This window comes from Corvus hawaiiensis, chromosome 12, assembly GCF_020740725.1.
Source record: "Corvus hawaiiensis isolate bCorHaw1 chromosome 12, bCorHaw1.pri.cur, whole genome shotgun sequence".
Taxonomy (NCBI): Eukaryota; Metazoa; Chordata; class Aves; order Passeriformes; family Corvidae; genus Corvus; species Corvus hawaiiensis.
The window spans coordinates 7564394-7583148 of NC_063224.1; the positions used below are offsets into that span (position 1 = coordinate 7564394).

At 49.4% G+C, this 18755-nt stretch overlaps 1 protein-coding gene across 6 annotated transcripts in view; it reads right to left on the reverse strand.

Moving 5' to 3' along the window:
* Window positions 1-18755, reverse strand: part of PLEKHG4 (pleckstrin homology and RhoGEF domain containing G4) — an 88752-nt gene that overhangs the window by 66854 nt on the left and 3143 nt on the right. For all 6 annotated transcript variants that reach the window (XR_007206357.1, XM_048316600.1, XM_048316599.1 and 3 more), the window contains exon 2: window positions 5313-5510. Coding sequence is in view for 5 of the 6 variants with exons in the window: in XM_048316600.1 (XP_048172557.1) it covers window positions 5313-5510 (198 nt within the window). In the remaining variant the exon portion in view is untranslated. The remainder of the gene's footprint in view (window positions 1-5312; window positions 5511-18755) is intronic.

The window sequence follows — 18755 nt, forward strand, 5'->3', positions numbered from 1 at the left end:
CACACCTTGAAACAACAGGTACCGGCATAAAGCAATTTCTTTCTTATATTCATCAATCCTTACCTGCAGCCCAGCCAGATTTATAACTCTCCTTGCACCTGAAACAAAGTTGCTCACAGGTTTGGAAACCAAATCACCCTTCATCATCAGTAATTCTTCCTCCTCAACCCTGTAGCTTATTTTCTGGATGTGTTCCCATTGCCTAGCCTTATTAACCCATGTCACATCACCCTTAGCATGTGTACCTTCATCATCTCATCGGTGTGCCTGAAGTATCTCCTTTGTAATGCCCTTTTCTTTTTCTCAAAACCACGTTTCTTTGTTCCATTTGTTCATTGTGCAAAGCATTGCAAAACACTATCTATAATGGCACCAGCACTTGTGCTAGAAGCATCCCTTAAAGCTAAGATCCCACACATCTTCCAGTCACACCCCTACAGTAACCCAGCCACCTACTGGTTTTTCTTTTCAAACTGATGAACTCCAGTTCACAACAGAAATTCTGCCTGACACTTTGTGGAGGCACATGCTTGCCCTCTGAGTCTACTGTTACAAAAATTTAACTACAAAGCTTTAGAGCTCATCTTGTGCAATGCATTTATCACCCTCCTCTTCCAGGTTATTGTTTGTTTGTCCTAGGCTGGTTTCACCACAAACATGCCATACATACTCTTACTTTTTATGCCAAGGTCCTGGATGAGAAGCACTGTGTGTTTCATGACTCCTGCCTCCAACTCTGTTTTCCCTGCAGTACAAACACCCTCCTTTTCACCAGTTTACAGCCATCTTGCAATTCTTGCATAAACCTCAATCCCTCTGACACAGTAATTAATCTTCCACATGACTCCATAATAAATCCTTTATGGCAGAGATTAAACAATGAAACTTATCTCTCTAGAGAGAGCTGGTTTATTAAACAGGCTGGTGTGACACTACCTGCCATGGAGCAAATCACATGAAAACGTTATTCAGTTTTTCATGGGTCAGTTAATTCAGTCCTTGCTCAGTGCACTGTGTTGTAGGCTCAGCTTGTTCTCTGTATTTTGTTACTAGCCCTGACTTAACAGATTCAATAAAATCCCTGTTACCAGACATTCAGCATTATATGGTAACTTCTTCCGTATTCCAGGATGGAGATCTGCCAGTCCTATTTCTTCAAAATAGCCAAGTTCAGTTACAGCAGTTTTACTTCTGTTCACTTACTGCTACTGTCCTACTGATGTACCTTCATGCTGTATCACTACGAAACTGAACCTTATTTTAGTTTTCGTTTACTTGAAGGATCATATTAATATTGCCTTTCTACTCTAACCTCGACTCAGAGCAGACCCACCTCCCCTTCTTTCCTCTTTCTATTAAGTTAGAACCCAAAAGCCCTATAACCTAACACACAGTTGCTTGTACTTCCCTCAAAGGCACAGCTAAGCTTTCCAGTCTGATGTTCTCAGGCTTTCTGATCTGCAAGACACAGATGCCTCTATCAGTAAGTTCCTTTCATCCACAGCACAGTTAAACTCGGCAAACCAAGAGTCCACCTCTTGCAGCAGTTTGCACAAGCTGCTCTGGCTCCAGCAGGCCTTAGGCTAAATGTACTTCATGGACTTTTATATCAAGCTCAAGACTCACACAGCACCTCAGTCAGTAAAGCTTGTGGCTCCTACAAAGTGCCCAAGCCAAGTATTTTGTACCTAAGTTTTAAACTAGAGCCATTTGCAGTTTTCCTGAAGAGACAATACCATGGCACCCTACACCACACCAACCCCTCTTCGCCCAGTGGAGTATCTCCTAGTAGGTGTATTAAGACCAAGGGTCTGTACCAAGGGTCTTTCAGGGGAAGAAGACGCAGATAAAGAAGATCAGTTCCCAAACTATAATAGTTTATAGGACTGAAAAGTGAAAGACACAATCAGCAGCAGCATAAACATAAAGCTGAATTCCATCAGTACATACTTGACATAGAGATACGGTTAAAATTTGGATGCAGAGTAACCCACTGGAGGGCCATTCATACATGAAGAAATTCAAAAACACAGCCCCACTGCTTAGATGCTTGTCTGCCTACTGACTCATAAGGAGAAAACTCAGCACTAACATCACCAAAACCAAAATGCAGAATGCATTGAAGTTCCTGAAAAACCCTACAAAGCCACAGTCTAAACTGCATCAAGAGGCAGAGTAACATCCAAGCAGGAATGCAAGTCCCACAATAGCCTAAATATTACAGAGCTTTAGAACTTTAGAAGTGGAGCATCCTCATGCTGCTCCTGCTCCAAAATGCACCTTCAAAGGGAAGTTAATGGTAAGCGGCTTATTACAGTCCTTTTAAAATTTCACTTTAAGGCTCAAGGATTTGCTTTTCTCTTGTCCAAACACTACCGAGCCAAACCAGGCTCATCATAGGAGTGTCAGGAACACCCTCTACACCCAGTGGCGGCAGCCAGGAATAAAGCTGCCTCTGAGGAAAGAGCTCAGCACCAATGACAAAAATGGCACAAAGGTGAAATCTTCCAGAGCTACAGGGATGGTTAAGCTGGAACAGACCATTTAGGTCAGGATGTCACCTCAAGGCCAGGGCAAAACCTGTTTTTTAACTTTGTGCTAAGCAGAGACAGACCCCCTTGGAACACCCCTTCCAGTCCCTGAGGAATCACACACAGACTGATGATTTTAACACACCCAGCTGAAGCCCATGAACTTGTCTAATACTTCATGAAGCCATTTACACTTTTGTCACTGCAGGGGCTGACAAAAAATCCAGTCCTCTCAAGACTCTCTACAGTAGTCATTCAGACAGGAGTTAATTCTTTTCCCTCCAGTGTGTTTAGGAACTGCTCACACGGAGCAGCTGAACTACGAACTAAGGAGGAAGCATTGCTTTTGTTTAGACTCTCTAAAAGGCAGGCAAGACTTCCAAAAAGCAATTAGTAAGAAATATTCCTCTGTGATTTCAGACTGTAAAGAAGGGGCATACAGTGGAGGTGTGGGGAAGAGTCCAAAGCAAATTAAATAAATTTCATCAATAATAAGTAATAAATTTAAAAGATCAAACAAGCAGACAAATAAAATATGGAATAGCCTGGGCCCAACTCTAAAGAAGGTACCTAGGGCTTCCCTCGATCTCCCTGTACTGCCACTCTGGAAGTGAAAAATCATGTGTCAAGGCCAGAAAAGGTCACAACCAAGTAAAAAAGCATTTTGCTGACAACTCTCCCAGATATTTCACACCTCACCAAAAGCCCCCAACACCTAATGGTAAACCCTGTGCAGCCCTCCCTAAAGGCGGCTGCCCCACCATCCCCACATCTTGTGACTACTGGGCAGGCCAGGGAGTGCCAGGCAGGCCTCCAAGCACAGCTCGTGCCTCTGCATCACCTCCCCAAACCGTGCTGCACAAGTAGGACAACCCCACCGTACAGGTTTCTCCCTCCCACAGGAGGCCTCAGACACCCCCACACCTCCACGTCACCTGAGTCCATGCTCCACATCAGCCGGGTGGGCCACCAGCACCCTGAGCTCCTCCAGTGCCCACTGCCCTCCTATCTCCCCCATCAGGAACCTGAGCTCCCACTGCTCTCATCTCTCCCTCCTCAGGACACCTAGCGCCCACCGGCCTCACCTCTCCCTCCTCAGGACCCCCAGTGCCCACCAGCCTCAGCTCTGCCTCCTCAGGACCCACAGCGCCCACTGCCCTCACCTCTCCCTCCTCACGACCCTCAGCGCCCACTGCCCTCACCTCTCTCCCTCCTCAGGACGCCCAGAGCCCACTGCCCTCACACCTCTCCCGCGTCAGGGCCGAGCACTTCAGCGCGTCGTGCTCCAACGGCCCTCCAACAGCTCAACCGAAGCCACCCTGCCCGTCAAGGCGGCCCCGCGCTCCTATTGGCTGCTGCAGCCCCCGCTGTCCTCCCATTGGCTGCCGGCCGGCCAAGGCCCGCCCTGCCGCCGCACCCGTGTCCCACGCGCCGTGCCCCGAGGGCAGCGCGGGCCGCGGTGGGCGCAGGGCCGGCCCCGTGCGCTCCTCAGCCCCCAACACCTCCCCTTTGGGACTGCAGCACTGTGGGCCCAGCTTCCTGCTGCTTCCCCTCCCTCCCCTCCACCGCCTCACCTGCCCAAGGCACCGCTGGCTGCTCGGAAGCTGCCGGAATCTCGAGGAGTGGGGAAATTGCTACCTTGGCTTCTTTGGCGAAGGGAGGCGTTTTGGGGAAAGCCGTGAAACGTCTTGAAATAATTACCAGTTTGTACTAAAGAAACAAAAGACTTTCCGTTTAAGGGGAAAAAACACCCGATGCATCATAGAGTTGGAAGCTGCAGCTACAGATACTGATGGAATAACTTCTATTCCAGTGTTCAGAGTGGGAGAGAATACCAAGGTTATGCACCACCTTGGATCTTCCTGGACTCACAAAAGCAGACGGCTGGCACCAAGCTGGAGGCTGGTGACAATACGGGGTGACAAACGCTGCACCAAAACACACACTTTCAAGATGCCCAACTCACATGGATCCATCCTGTGTGATGAGTCTCTCCCCCCAGTATTTCACTTCCTTGAAACAAATGAGTCACTATTTCAGCCTCTGTTCTGTATTTTTCCTCCTCCTAGAATTCCTTGCCCTCTACCATGAAGACTGGAATTGAAAGCCTTGCCACACACCCCCTCTGCATTCAGAGACAAAAAGGTTAGAACGAACCCACATTTTAGGTTGTTTGGGTTGGTTGGGTTTTTTTCATCTTGCAGACTTCGAGCCAAGTTTTGTGATGGAGGTGTTTGACTCATTGTTTCTAACATTTTAGACTCCCAACAGTAAAGCACGTTAATCTTGGACTCGTTCTGGCAGTAAATGTAACATGACTCCTCGGGGCTACTGAGCCTTGTGACCGTTCCAGCAACCATCAAAGGGGAGCTGGAGTTCTGGGAAAAATACCGACTGGCAGCATTTTGCCCCGCACATCATCCTGCCAGTGGCGGGAGCCTGACAGCTTCATCCACAGGGCCAGGGAACAGCTGGGGTCAGAGGCCACCTGAGTCAGCCACATCTAGCAAACACTTTGCTAAACCTTTTCCTGTGAATCCCTTAAGTCCTTGGTGCTCCTGATTATGGAAAGGGAGAGCACTGCTCCACACCCGATCTCTGATCTCTGAAGGGTTAAGCTTCAGCAACAATTTCTCAACTGTTTCCTAATTGTCTGCCTGCCCTCCCACCTAGGCTGCCATACCTACTCAAGCGCTTTTTGCCAGCCATTTTGCATACGAGAGCAAAAAGAAAACTCTCCAAGAAAGACTTCACAGGCCTTAGAGAGCATGATGTACTCACACAGGCATCCTGCTGAATGCACTGCAGGATGTGCTTGGCTGGAATCAGGAAGTCTATGAGGTAGTGCAGTCCATCCCCACGGTACGTCTTCTCCACCACATCAAAAACTTGGCACAGAACAGTGGCTGCGGTAGCCTCAAATGGAGGGTAGAGTGCTGATAACGTGCTCTGAATGCAGCCGTCCAGTGATTCCGAGTCCTGCCGAGAGAGAAAGTGTTAGTGGTACCAGGGCACAATTTGCCCAACACCCAGGAGCGCAGCCATCTCCAAATGCAGGAGGAACGAAGATCAAAGGAACCAAGTGCTGTCCTTTCTAGCTTCTTTTGGCACCAGCGATTCCAGGTAAACACAAAAAAGCTCTCCCAAAACGGGAGTGGAGTGCTCACAGAGTGCTGCGCACAGCGGCGAGAATTCCCAGCTTTTGCTTACGCAGCAAGTCTTTCTCCTGCCTGCGCGGGGTGGGGCGGCTGTTAGACCACACCGCAGCACGTGAGCGAGACAGTCATGGGGTGGGCGCATCACCAGCCCCGTATTTTGGGTACCCTCCTTGGTGGGCTAAGGGCTGAAGCTCCTCAGCCTCCTGCGCTCTGGAGTTCCAGCACAGGATAAGGTGCCAGAGCTGTTTGGTCCTGTGGAAAGCCATTCACCAGTGCAACTCCTCATTATTCAAAGCTGTTTTCCTCTCATGAAAGGTTCCACTCCAGGTGCCAGGAATTTTCTGCAGTGCGAGATGCCTCACACCAGGATTCACACACTGCATGTGAACAGGGCTGCCTGTGGTCCCTGAGCACACCCAGTGATACCTAGGATGCCTGTTCAGGGGGATCAGAAGCAATCCCTGCATCCACCTTCATTTGGGAGAACCTGCCAGCCAGAGCCTGCCCAGAGTGTCAGGACCAATTCCAGTGCTGGAGGCCAAATTCTGAGTTATTGCATGGGTGTAAATCAAGAGAGCTTGCCAAAAAAGTAACAATAAAAAAAATATAAAGCTGTACATAATCTGGAGAGAGGATCAGGATCCCTCCTTTCTTTTCTATTTTGGAGGGGATCCCTTCGGCTAACTTACAGCCAGTGGGAATAAGTTTTGCTACAAAAGCAAATGAAAGTTTACTTAAGTGTCTGGCCAGATCCTCATCTGATCTAAATCCACCTCCTTTCACTAGAAACAAGAAAAGCACTTCAGCTGCTGGCCCAGAAGCCCTACAGCCTCCTGTAGAACAGGAACAACTGCATGGACATGCCTGAAAACACACTTCAGTCCCACGGCAAGATTGGGAGAGGAAGTTAAACAAAGCAGTGCCACAACAGCTTATGGCACAACCCGGGAACAGTAGAACAAGGGGATCAGGAGGAAACAAACCATTTCACTGCTTCCACTTCATGGCAGCACATCACTGCAGATGCCTCCACTGGCCTGAGAAAGTTCAACAGCCTCAGAGCATGCCTGAACTGACCTGCAGCCCAGCAGAAATGATGCTCCTCACACAAGCCTTCCCATCTCTCGCAGTTTAACAATCTCCAAGTTCCTCCTTTAGAGGGTTGAGTGTTTTAAGCACAATATAAACTCCCTGCTCTGATGTAAAGCCGCCTTGTAGGACAGCCTGTGGGACTGCACGGGAGAGGGGAGGATGCCCAGGTGATGCCTCCACAATCCCTGCCTGCAACGAGCTGGCAGAACTCTGGTGACAGGCAAACCACACACTGCCTGTGGGACAGTACTACTTCCTTACCTTTTCTGCTGCTTCTCCTGATGTCAGCAACAAGCAAGGCCAGATGGCAGCAGGCCCTAAAATGTCCACACCTTTTCTGAGAGACCAGCTGCTTCCTGCAATACTCCTCAAGGCCAATGCAACCAGATAAACGGAGGTTAAGGAGCTATTTCTCATACTCATGGAATCATAGATTATCCTGAGTTGGAATTCTTAATCCAATATTCTTAACCCAAGAATTCCAAAAGCAGTAGCCCTATGTGCATACTACCAAGTGCTGAATTGTAGGGATGAGCATTTAACCCCAATTCAAAATAGGAGAAGAAGGCTGTTTTAAACAATTTACTTTCCATTCAGAAGAATAATAACCTCTGTTGACACCAACCTGCCCCAGCAAGTGCCTGTGACCTAGTCAGACAAAAGTGGCCTTCACACAGATGCTCTCCCGCCCCACCAGTCACCTGCTTGGGCACTGTCACTGTAGCATTGCTGCTGGCAGCATTTGACAACAATCTCCGTCTGACCCTCCACAGCCCGCAAGTTCAAAATATCAGTCAAAACCAGCAGGAGTTGGTTTTGTGCCATCTTCTGTCCCCATGCCCTGCTTGAGCAAAATTCTTTCAGATATCAATCCCTCCCAAAAATAAATCTGTTAAATTTACTGTTGCAAATAAAACAAAGAAGTCAAAATATTTGCACGAGTCAGTGCATCGCTGTAAGGTTCTCACACCATTCCTGCTGCCTTAGCCTTCACAAAACAATTATTAACATTGGCACCAAATCAAAAATCTTTTATATGGTTAAAATAAACCAGGTCGTACGTTATCCTTTCTTTAGTAGAATACAGAATAACCATGGCCTGTAGCCATTGCAGAGGGCAGTGCTAACTGCACTCCAGAGCACAGAGGCTTTATCTCCCTCTGGCTAGACTGTACCACAAAGCCATTATAGCTGTGTAGGTTTCTAAGGGATAGAGAGATGGTTTCAACCACGACCTTTTGGTAGAAAGAGATGTTTGCACCAATCTCTGCTAATTCTGCAGGAAAAGCCCCAAACAGGAAGTAGATTCCCACATCCCACTGTGCTACATGGGATTGTAGCACCAGCATCCTTGGGAGGCTACAGAACAAGGACGGATGCAGCCTCTGTGTGCCGCAGAGGAACGTGGAGGTGACGCTGCTTTTCTGTGCTCCCATGCAGGATGGTCACGCAGGGATAGCTCCTGTCTGGATGGAGGGTGAAATATGGCAGAAGGTAGAATATGGCAGAGCTTGGAGCCTCCAACAGCGACAGATTCTCCTTCAATAAGGGACTCGTTAACCCAGCTCACAATCCTAGGAACAGGGTTGCTTATTCGCACTAATTAACTTCTCAGATTGCAGAGGGGCTGGAGGAAAGCACCTCAGCCAGGACTGCAAGAGGCCCCAAGGTCCTGCTGTGGAATGCCAGAGCACAGATGGGCAGCCTCACACATCTGCAGGCAGGGCCGGCTGCCATGCACATCGAGGAGACAGGGTTTGCAGGCACAGAGAACTCATATAAACCAGAGAAGGGGATAGTGCCCTGTGGTCCTGAGGCTGATAAACCTGAAGTCTAGAGCCCATCTCACCTACAAACAACATCATGGAATCATAGAATGAGTAAGGTTGGAAGGGACCACTGGAGGTCATGTAGTCCAACCTCCCTGCTCCAGGGTCCCCTAGACCATGCTAGGAGCCCCCTAGACCCCTGCAGGCTCCCCTAGAGCATGTTACTCCAGACAGCTTTTGAATATCTCTAGAGAAGGAGACTCCACAGTCTCTGGGCAACTTGTTCAGAGGTTCCATCCCTTATCTCAAACAGGCGATGTAACCTCCAGCAGGCACGAGGAGAAACTTCTGTGACCCAGGATGAGTGAACAGCATCTGGAGAGCAGGAGAATTAGCTAAACCTAACAAAGATCCACAAGAGGGGGCACTCCTGCCCCAGCACCCTTCCACTACAACCACCCCACAGTGGCCCCCAAGAGCTGGCAGAGCCTGGCACAGGAGTTTCCTGAAAAAACGGCCTCCTTCAGGGACAGCAAATTTCAAGTTTCCCTGCCTCCAACACTGTTGCCACATCCCTCTCACAGGAAAGGTCCTGGACATGTGCTCCTTTTCAGCCACTGGGCACAAACGCCAACAGGAGCACTTTCCAAGCAAGCCAGAGAGCATCTCCCCAAGCAAAAGGAGCCTTGGGATTCAAATGATTCTTTGTCAATAGCATGGGAGGACCTATAAACTCCAGCTCACTGCCACCACACCTCCCAAAAGAGAAACATGCTTTTAAAATAACTCCTCTATAAATCAAGGCGCTAAATAAAGCCCAGGTTAAGGTCACGTCCGGCCAAACTGGCTTTCACTGCTGCTCAGCTGGGAGCCAGCTGCTGGTGCAGGGGCTGGAGCACAGGGAGGGAAGAGGAAAGCACCACATGGGGATGGGATGGGCTCCACGGGCTGAGCTGTGTGACAGGAACAACCTAGCATGGTCCCCCCCAGGAGGCCAGAGGAGCAGTGAGAACCCAGGAGAACTTCACAGCTGGCAGAGGGCTTGGGTCTTGTTGCGGTGACCCAGCCGAACACTGGGGTGGGTGGGCTGCCCTCCCTCCCCTGCATATCACAGGAGTCACAGATGCTGTGACAAGTAGAACAATAGAGACTGCTGTGGCAAAGTTCTGCTGCTCAGCCCTTAGAGTCCCACTCCATCACAAACTGCACCAAGAACCAGGAGTCAATCAGAAATGAGGCTGCAAGTGCCTGGGCAGAAGAGGAGCCCAGCAGCTGTTGCAACCCTGCTCAGGGGACACATCTACTTCTCCTGGTGCAAGCAGACACTGCAGGATGGGAGAGGAGCCTGTCATGAGGCATCTAGAGCTTCTTGGGCTTTTCTAGGTGCACTCACTGAATTTTCTGCCTACCTTTGTGGGCATGAAGAGAGCAACATAGCAGCGCCAGCCACTGGGAACTCCTGTCATTCTACATTTCTTTCTGAAGCAGGACTGAACTTCTTCCTCTTTGGGACCTACTGCTTAGCAATTAAGTCTGAGCCCTGGAGAACCTCCTACAAGCTTGGAGAACAAGAAGTCAGCCTGCCTGGGGAGCAGAGAGATCATCCCCAGGGCTACACACACACTTCACACAGCATCAGAATACCTGTGCTCTTCAAGCAGGAGACAGCAACCCAAGTGGTTCAGGAAAATATAAGTCAGTGCAGGGGAGGGCTGCAATGCCGCTGGACCCACCTGGGACCACAGGCCTTGGCAGCATTTTCCCTACAACTCACCCAAGCACTTTGCTCATTTTGCCTCCAAAGTATTGAGTCTTGGTCAAGATGAACATGAAGAGGCACAGATCTTCCCTGCTGACAGCACAGATGCTGTCTGCAGACTACTAAAAAAGATTGTTTTGGTGAGGCCAGACTAACAGTTTGACTAACCCATGACTTATGGCAGACAACGCTCCTTTCCAGCAGGCTGGACTGGCCCATGTAGCACGCTGAGGATTCATCTTGCAACAGAAATATAGCTAAAGAACCTACAGCTCTGCACTCAGAAACCTACACCCTCATTTGAGCTGCCAAAGAATGAAACTACATGTCCCAAAGTGCCCCAGTTAAATCCAGAGCCTGCCGTGGCTTGGCAGAGCAAGGAGCATAGCTGGGCAGTGGAGCAGAGCCCGGCGAGGCTGCGAGCGCAGCGAGTGGTGCCCGTGGTACACCCAGCTCTGAGTCATCCAGCGTCTCGGCTCCCGCTCAGCAGGGAGGCCTTGCCAGGAGCTCCCGCAACTTTGCCCTTCTTCTGCCGGCTGCCAGGAGCCTGGCCAAGTCCTGCACGCACCCACTTTCTCCCCTCTTGCCCAGGTGCCAAGACACAGTGCGAAGGCAGGACAGGAGAGACCAGAGTGTGCAAAGGTGAGGGGAAGAAATGACCCAACCCTCCCACACCCCAGACTGGAAAGTAGAAACAACAGCAAAATTGGGGAGAGGCAGAGCTCCAAGCAGCACAACACAGCGCCTGCCCATGGCTCCCAGCCAGCTTTGGGACTGGGGGGAAAAAAGGAGCTCACAGCAGGCACTGAGCAGGGCTGGGTTAGCTGGTCCTGCCGCCAGCAAAGGCTGCTGTGCTGCACCGCTTGGCTGGGGCTGCTCAGCTCTCAGCTGATGTGAGAAACCTCATTTCCAGTAAAAACAGACCTCTGGGCTTTCCATGAAGCCTTTCCACTTTCTGACACAAAGCCGAAAGACAGGCTGCTTTGCCTTTAAATAAAAGAGACATTTCTGTGTTCAGAAAGGTCTTTGGCTAAAAACAAGGCTTGTTTTTTCTGACAAAATTTGAGATTTCCCACTCCATTGCTGCAGAGAGGAGAACCCTCCCAGCCCCATTTCCTGAGCTGTTCTAATCACAGCGGCAATGAGTTCAAGAGAGAAAAATCTTCCCAGAGCAAGTGCCAGCTCCCCCCTCTGCTGCTCGCTCTGAGGCTCAGGGGGAGGCTGAGAGAGGGCGCTTGCCTTCGGCACCCTGCCTTCCTCTGGATAAAATAATGTATTATTAAGTGGTGCAGCTGTAAAGGTAGGCATTCCCACTCCTGTAATTACACCACCTTCCTGTGAGATAACCAAGAACAGCTCTACCTGCTCTTTGGGCTATTGTTTTAGGCTTTCCAGGGAGAAAAGCACAGCACCCAGTTCCACTTGGGAGGCAAGTGTTTACAGCCTCACCCAGGCCAGCTTTGCCGAAGGGCTGTACCTCCAAAAGCAAGCTGCTTTCTGCATGCTGCCATGGCATCCCTTGCAGAGGGGGCATGGCTGTAGCCTAGCTCAGCTCCCCTGTCACTGGGGCAGGCAGGACTGCTCCACAGCCTGTGGATGAACCAGCTCCTACAGCTTTACAGGGAGTGGTGCTCTGCAGACAGAGCTGAGAGAATCATTTCCAGATGCCTCCCTCTGTTCTCCCAGCCCTACTCCGTGTTGACGCGGTTGCGGCAGCCAAAGCAGCTCCTACTGGGCAGCACACAGGATTATCATTCCAGGCACTGCAGGAAAACAAGTGCTTGGAAGCGATTAACTCATGATCTTTCATTTAATTAAACAAAGGGGAAAATGATGTATTTGCTTTTCAGCTCCGAGGTCCCTGTTCTGCGCATGCTGTAGGTCTGGGCGTGCGCAGCTGGGGAAAGGCAGGCCCAAAGCTGGGTGATCTCCCCAAGTTCAGGCTTGGTTTGTTTTCACTCAAGAGGGACGCCCCAGGTTGATTTGAAAGTGAAGCATGATCTCCTGTGAGCTTTGAGCTTTGGAGTGCACAGCTACAGCAATGCTGTCCTTACACTGGAGCAAAAGGCAGGGAATAGCAGGCAGCAGAGGCAGCCTAGTTCAGGTACATCCCTAGCTCTGCACCATACTGCAGGTGGCCCAACACAGGCATTATCATATGGAACATGACCGGTCACCTGAGCCTGCTCCCCAGCTCACAAGACCCCTATTTACTTGGGTCTAATACAGCACCTTCCCCCTAATTCACCTTACTCCCCTCTACCCTTCAGGTTTTTGTACTCCAGCTTTTCTGGAAGAGAGCTTGTAACTTTCTCCTTTGACTGTGCAACATCCAACACATCAGAAGAGCTGCTGACAACTGCTGAAGATTAAAGGGGCCAAAGTGGGAGTGACCCACAATCCAAAAAAGTTGTCTTTTAGTCAGAGAGAAGAAGAACTGGGAAATGGAGATAAGCATTTCCTCACAGGGACATGTCTTGCTCCCAAACGAGTTCTCAGTGTACTGAGCAGGAGGTAGGTCTTATCCATAGCAACACATGAGCCCTGCTCTCAAAGACCAGTTACTTTCTATTAGAAATAGATCAAGGAGATGATATAGGTGTTTAAAGGGCAGCTGAGTGAACAGATCAAAGCCCTGTCCTTAAACAGACATCTTCCAGCTGAAGCAAGGCCCTGCAAGTGGATGAGAAGAGTTGTGTTTAAAACATCATCCTACAGCTGGACACCAGCTTAATCTGTTTTAGTTTAATCAAGGGATTAAGTCCTTAATCTGAAATAACTGTCTAAGCACAGATTTTTTTTTTTTTTTTTTTTTTTAAATATCACTGGCATAGCTCTAATAATGCAATTAATTAACCAGGTTGTACTCCATGTGATACAAAGCTTTGGGTACTTTTAGAACAACCTTCCCAGCAACAGACTCATGCTGGAAGAGCCTGAGCACTGGCAGCCACAGTTTGACTGCCCGTTGTTAGCCGTGTGCACCTTCCCACCTCCTCGAGACTGCCTGGAGCTCGCCTCTTCACTCCCACTGCCAGACTGCACAGGCTGCCCTGCCTTGGGCACCGACACTCTGGCCGTGGCACCATATGCCACAGTCCAGCCAAGGACCTCCACATTCCAAATGTCATTTTCCTACAACAGGCTCAGACAAGGCTTGCTAAATCCTGTTAGATATCACAGACAGAGCCAAGAATTTCACAGGCCACTTCTATACAAGACAAGTCCTGAGACATTGCAGCTGACTCCCTTTCTTTATAGGGCTCTTTCTGCAAGTGCACTAAAAACCTTTCTCTCTGCTATCCAACAAAAGAAATTGCTTGAGCTCATTCACTGTATTATTAGTGACAGCATTTGCTCTGCTCTCAACTTCAGGCATTGGCATCCATCTGGCAAACCAACCCAAGCAGCAGCATGTTGTGCCCTTTCTCATTTCTGTCTAATGGGTACCAACTAATAGGGCACTCCAGGCAGATGAGAGATTTCTTTATACCAGCCAGCTATAAAATACACTAAGTAAATTCTTCACCAAACAGATCAGCTCATTTTAATACCTTTTAGTCAGAGGTATTAGGCCACAGCCAACCCCTTGTGTTCAGACACCCATCTGGGGGCATCTTACAGCAGATGGGCAGCCGCCTGTGCTCAAAAAGAAAATGATAATCCTTCATCAGGCCAGCTGATGAGTGCCAAAAACGATCTTCATGGGGTCAGTATTTAGATTATTCGTTCTGTGCCAGTGTTGCATACATACATTCTGGACTCACGTTCAGATCTCACCCCTTCCCTTTGCAAGGTGCACGAGCTGCTGGACAGATTCCCATAGGGGCTGGTGGATTCTCCATGTTTTGCAACCTCCATAATTGAGGGTGGATGCCACAGAAAAACGATCCAGTTTTAGTTAAAGAGCTCCCAGACTCCATATGGGAGCTAGGTAACACTCTATGGTCCCAATATCCCATAACAGATGAGCCATAGTTCCTTTTGGCCTTAAACACACTGTGTTACCATGTGCTCATGAAATACAAGTCCTGCTATGTCAGAGAGGGACAGAAACTGCTCTGAAGCAGAGATGCAATTCCAGGAGGGGATGGCTGAGTGCATGAGAAAACAGTAAGTGCAGAAGAACCTTCCTTGGAGGAGCACATCCCTGCACACCATTGACAGGAGAAAGCATCCAGCAGCAGTGATCAGATGCGTCTTAGGAAGAGGCTGTGAGGAAGGATGAGCCAGAAGGACAGAGCAGGCAGCTCAGAGATATCCATGGCTATGCCAGCTCAGCCATGGCCACTCCAAGAAGCATCAGTCTGTGCTGAAGAAGGGAGAAGTGTTCCTGGTCAGAGGGACCAAGATTTGTTCCAAGACTCTCTGAGCTCACTGGGGAACAGACAGACACATGTGTGCTCAAGTTCTCCTCCTGCCCCTAAGCAGCAAACCTGGGACAGATTCAGATGAAAACACTTCCCCTATATTTGGATACAGCACTAAATGCATGCTTCCCAGAAAGCTAAGTAAATCAGTCATAAATTCAGGGCATTTCTTTCATTAAACTCCCGAGTTAGAAAGGGGTGAACACAGGCTTTTAAAGCTACTCCCTTTATAGATTTTTTTTTTTCCAAACAGAAAACAGTCTCACGTGTCCCATTATTTCCATACATATCAAAGGAGGGTGGAGATTTAACTAGCAATTTCTAAAAGATCTTTGTGCACAGAAGGGACGTATGCCAAAACGTGGGTGGTTATAAGCCCAAACACAAAGGAGAATACATCCACAGGCATTTTTCCCCTTGATCCATTAACGGGTCTGCATACCAGCCTCCTGAGCATGAGAGGGACCTTGTTCAAAAGGTAAATGTATTCAGCAAGATGACAACAGACAGCAAATAACCCTTTAACCATGTTCAAGGCTCAGCAACGCTGGGGTTTTGTTGGGAGGCACTGAGATTTGACAAGCGGCCTCAGGGAAGGTATCCTCCTGAAGGAACCTGCTCAGAAAGCCTCTGCCACACCTAACACAGGCTGCAAAGCTCAAGGTGGACACCTAGCTAAGGTCACCAGAACTCCAGCAGCTTTCCTTCTCTACAGCATGCAAACCACCACCCGGCCACAGCAGTGTGCCCCGTTGCAGGTGACCATAATGCCCCACAGAGATTACCACATCCACCAGTGTCCAGGAGGAGCACATGCATGTCTTCTCTTTAGCTGAGACATTTGATTCCATTCAAATGAGTGGCTGGTTGCACCAGCTGAGGCAAGGGTTCATCCTGGGCTTCCCAGGCAGATAGCAGGATGGCAAATCTGAGCAGACAGAAAGACTTTCAGATTTATTCTGTGCTGCTTTGATCTTGGAAGTTTCAGCTTGGTGTCCAGTGATGCAAAAAATAGGATACGTATGAAACCAGCATTTACCACAAGAAAGGCCCCCTTTTTTGGTAATATTTTAATGAAAGACTAAGCCAGCCAACAGAGATAAAGCACTTGGTGTGGCAGAGAGGTATTAGCATGGTCTAACCTTCAGAATCAACAAGGGCATGTCCACTCACTTCTCTGAGCTGCAAACCAGCTATGAGTGGTGCAAAAACCACAGAGCATCCCATGGCCAGAAGTGGGCAGCTTTACCCTGGCAAGCTCTCCTTGCTTTTTACTGCTCTTCAGTCAGCAACATACCTGGTCCCGGTGCTACTACTCACTTTTTCAGACCTTGGCTACATTGATCTCTACAGGACTGGAACAGGGGGTTCCATCATGCATAGACAGCCAAGAACAGGAACAAAAAATGCTCTGGTACGAGTGCCTACAGGTGGGTTCAGTTTATACCTTCTGCAGAAGACACCTTGATTGTTTCAACAGAGATTTTTTCCACACTTGAGTGCTAAAGAAGCCTCTAGCCCCTGTGATGTGACTTCCACCCACACTCAGCACCAATGCTCAGGTTAAGGCTGTGCACAGCCTGTAGGATGGTTCAGGTTTTACAAAGATTGGTTGCAGACAGGGTTACATTTGAGATGCAACTAGAAAATGAGGCTCTGTGAGATGAGTACTGTGCCTGTGCTCTAGAATTTAGAGGCAGACATGCTGGCTATCTTGTCTGAAGTGACCAGCCACAAAATGCTGACAAGGCTCTCATGTTATGATCTCTTCTGCTAGCAAGGTATACCCTCAGAGCCAACTGCCCACAGGAGTAGGTGGCCAGCAGCACTGCCAGAGGGGGTTATGCTACAGGATGCTGGTTTTCAGAAAATTAGTGCTGATATTCAGCATAGAGTCCTCCTTGGACACCTGTGTTGTCTCACCGTAAGCATCTGCTGTCTTGCATTCCTATGTGGTACTAGAATACATTTGGCAATTCCTGTGTGGAGATACCTGGATGCAGCTGGCCTGTCACTTGCATTTAGCCATTATTTTTATTGTTACAATGAACAGCATGTTCACCTGCCCAGTACTTTTAAAAAGAGGCTTGTTGGGGTCCCTCCCCTGCCGTGCAGCCCTGGGAGAGGGGGCCCTGAGGGCACAGGCACGGGGTTTCCTGTCCCTGCTCAGCCTCGTTCCCATTGGTTGGTTTGTGTTCCCTGCGCGGGGAGAAGGACCCTTGGTCCCGTGACTGGAACAGTTCCTGAGCAGAGCCCCGGCCATGCGGCTGGAGAAATAAACATCTCTCTGAAACAGCTATCAAGAATCTGTCTGTCCGTATATATATTTCCTTTCCACGGGACTCCTGGTTTGATATATGCGTGTTGCAGGATCCCCACTGCAACAAATGGTGGAGATTTGAGAGCAGAACGATCCCCGATCCCTAAGCGACTGATTTGTGTGAGTAAACCCTGGAAACTTTGGATTCCTCTTCTTGGTTTTGCTTTGCTATTCCATATCTAAACTATGGAGGAACCGTGGGAAGACTCTTGGCTCTCAGAGCCGCATATGGACATTTATCTTAAACTTAAAATGATTCTTGAACAACGATTTGTAAATTTTAGCTTGATTCAAGCTCAAAAAGAACTGAAACACTTCCTGGCATGGTTGTTTAAGAACTTTTTCTATGTTTCTTGGGATTTAATTCTTACCAAGGGCTTTTGGAAAACCGTTTGGACACAGTTAATACTGCAGTCAAAATATATGCCGATGGAAGAATATTTTCGTGAATATTATTTAGTTACTGAGACTGTTGAGCAATGTCAGCTGTGTCCTGGTGAAGGGAAGCGTGGCGCAGGGACCGTGCGGCCCAGGCCACGTGCACCGAGCGCTCTGCGAGCAGCAGCGAGGCAGTTCCCGCGCGCGGGCGGAGCCACGCGAGCCGCAGTGTCGGTGGCGGAGCGGGGAGCGGCGGGACCCGGCAGGACCCGCACGGCCGCGTGCAGCGCGTGGTGGAGCGAGCCCCGTGAACGCCCGACTGAGAGGGGCGGCACGCGGGCGGCGGCTGGCGGCGATGGCGGTGGAACGGAGCCGCGCCCAGCCGAGACACGGGCTGGAGCGGAGCGCGGGGGAGTCATCGCTCGGGGGCCCGGCCGAGACGTGGGTGCAGCGCCCGGCAGCGGCAGCGAAGCTGCGACCAGAGGAGGCGACGCACGGAGAACGGAGCGGCACGGCCCGGCCCGGCCCGCGCAGCCCCGAACGCGACCCCGGGAAGAGCGCGCAGGCACCAGCAGCCCCGAGAATTCCAACACGGGAGCGACCGAAGGAGAGAGCAAAGACGCAGCGAGACAGAAAACAGCAGCCACTCGGAAAAAGGAAAAGATCATAGCAACTAAGACCTTAGGGATAGTAAAATGGTATAATGTTAAGCAAAATTATGGTTTTATAACAAGGTATGACAACCAGCAAGACATATTTGTGCATAGAACTGCTATTAAAAAGAATAACCCTGAAAAATGCATCCCAAGCTTGGGAGATGGAGAAGTGGTGGAATTTAATATTGTACTAGGGAGAAAAGGGTTACAAGCATCGCAGGTCACTGGGCCTGATGGTGTTCCTGTAAAAGGCAGTATATATGCAAAAAATCGTAGTCATGTTAGACAGTATCTCCATTGTAAGCCCCCCCTACAGTTTCCCTTTCCTAATCCCACCTTTCCCTTTTACCCTATGTCCTATTACCCCCAGTGTATTCCCAATCCGTTTTTTCACCCATGGTTTCCCTCACAAAGCCATGCTTTTGCCAATTGTTTCCCCAAAAATCCCTTTCCAATGCCGAGTGGGGGATGAAAAGGGGGAGGGAAGAAGTTAAACCCTCTCCTGCCTCAGTTTCCCCACAAAGCATGCTCAGAGAATTCTGTCTCCCTTCTGTCAGCCCTAAGATGTTCCAGAGAATCTGTTTGGACATTTAAAGACTCAGGAGGGTGGCTTGTTTTGTTTTGAAACTGTTCTTGTTATGTTTATCCAGTTGTTTTCATTCTCCTTTTATTAAAATAAAACGGGTGAGGTGTTGGGGTCCCTCCCCTGCCGTGCAGCCCTG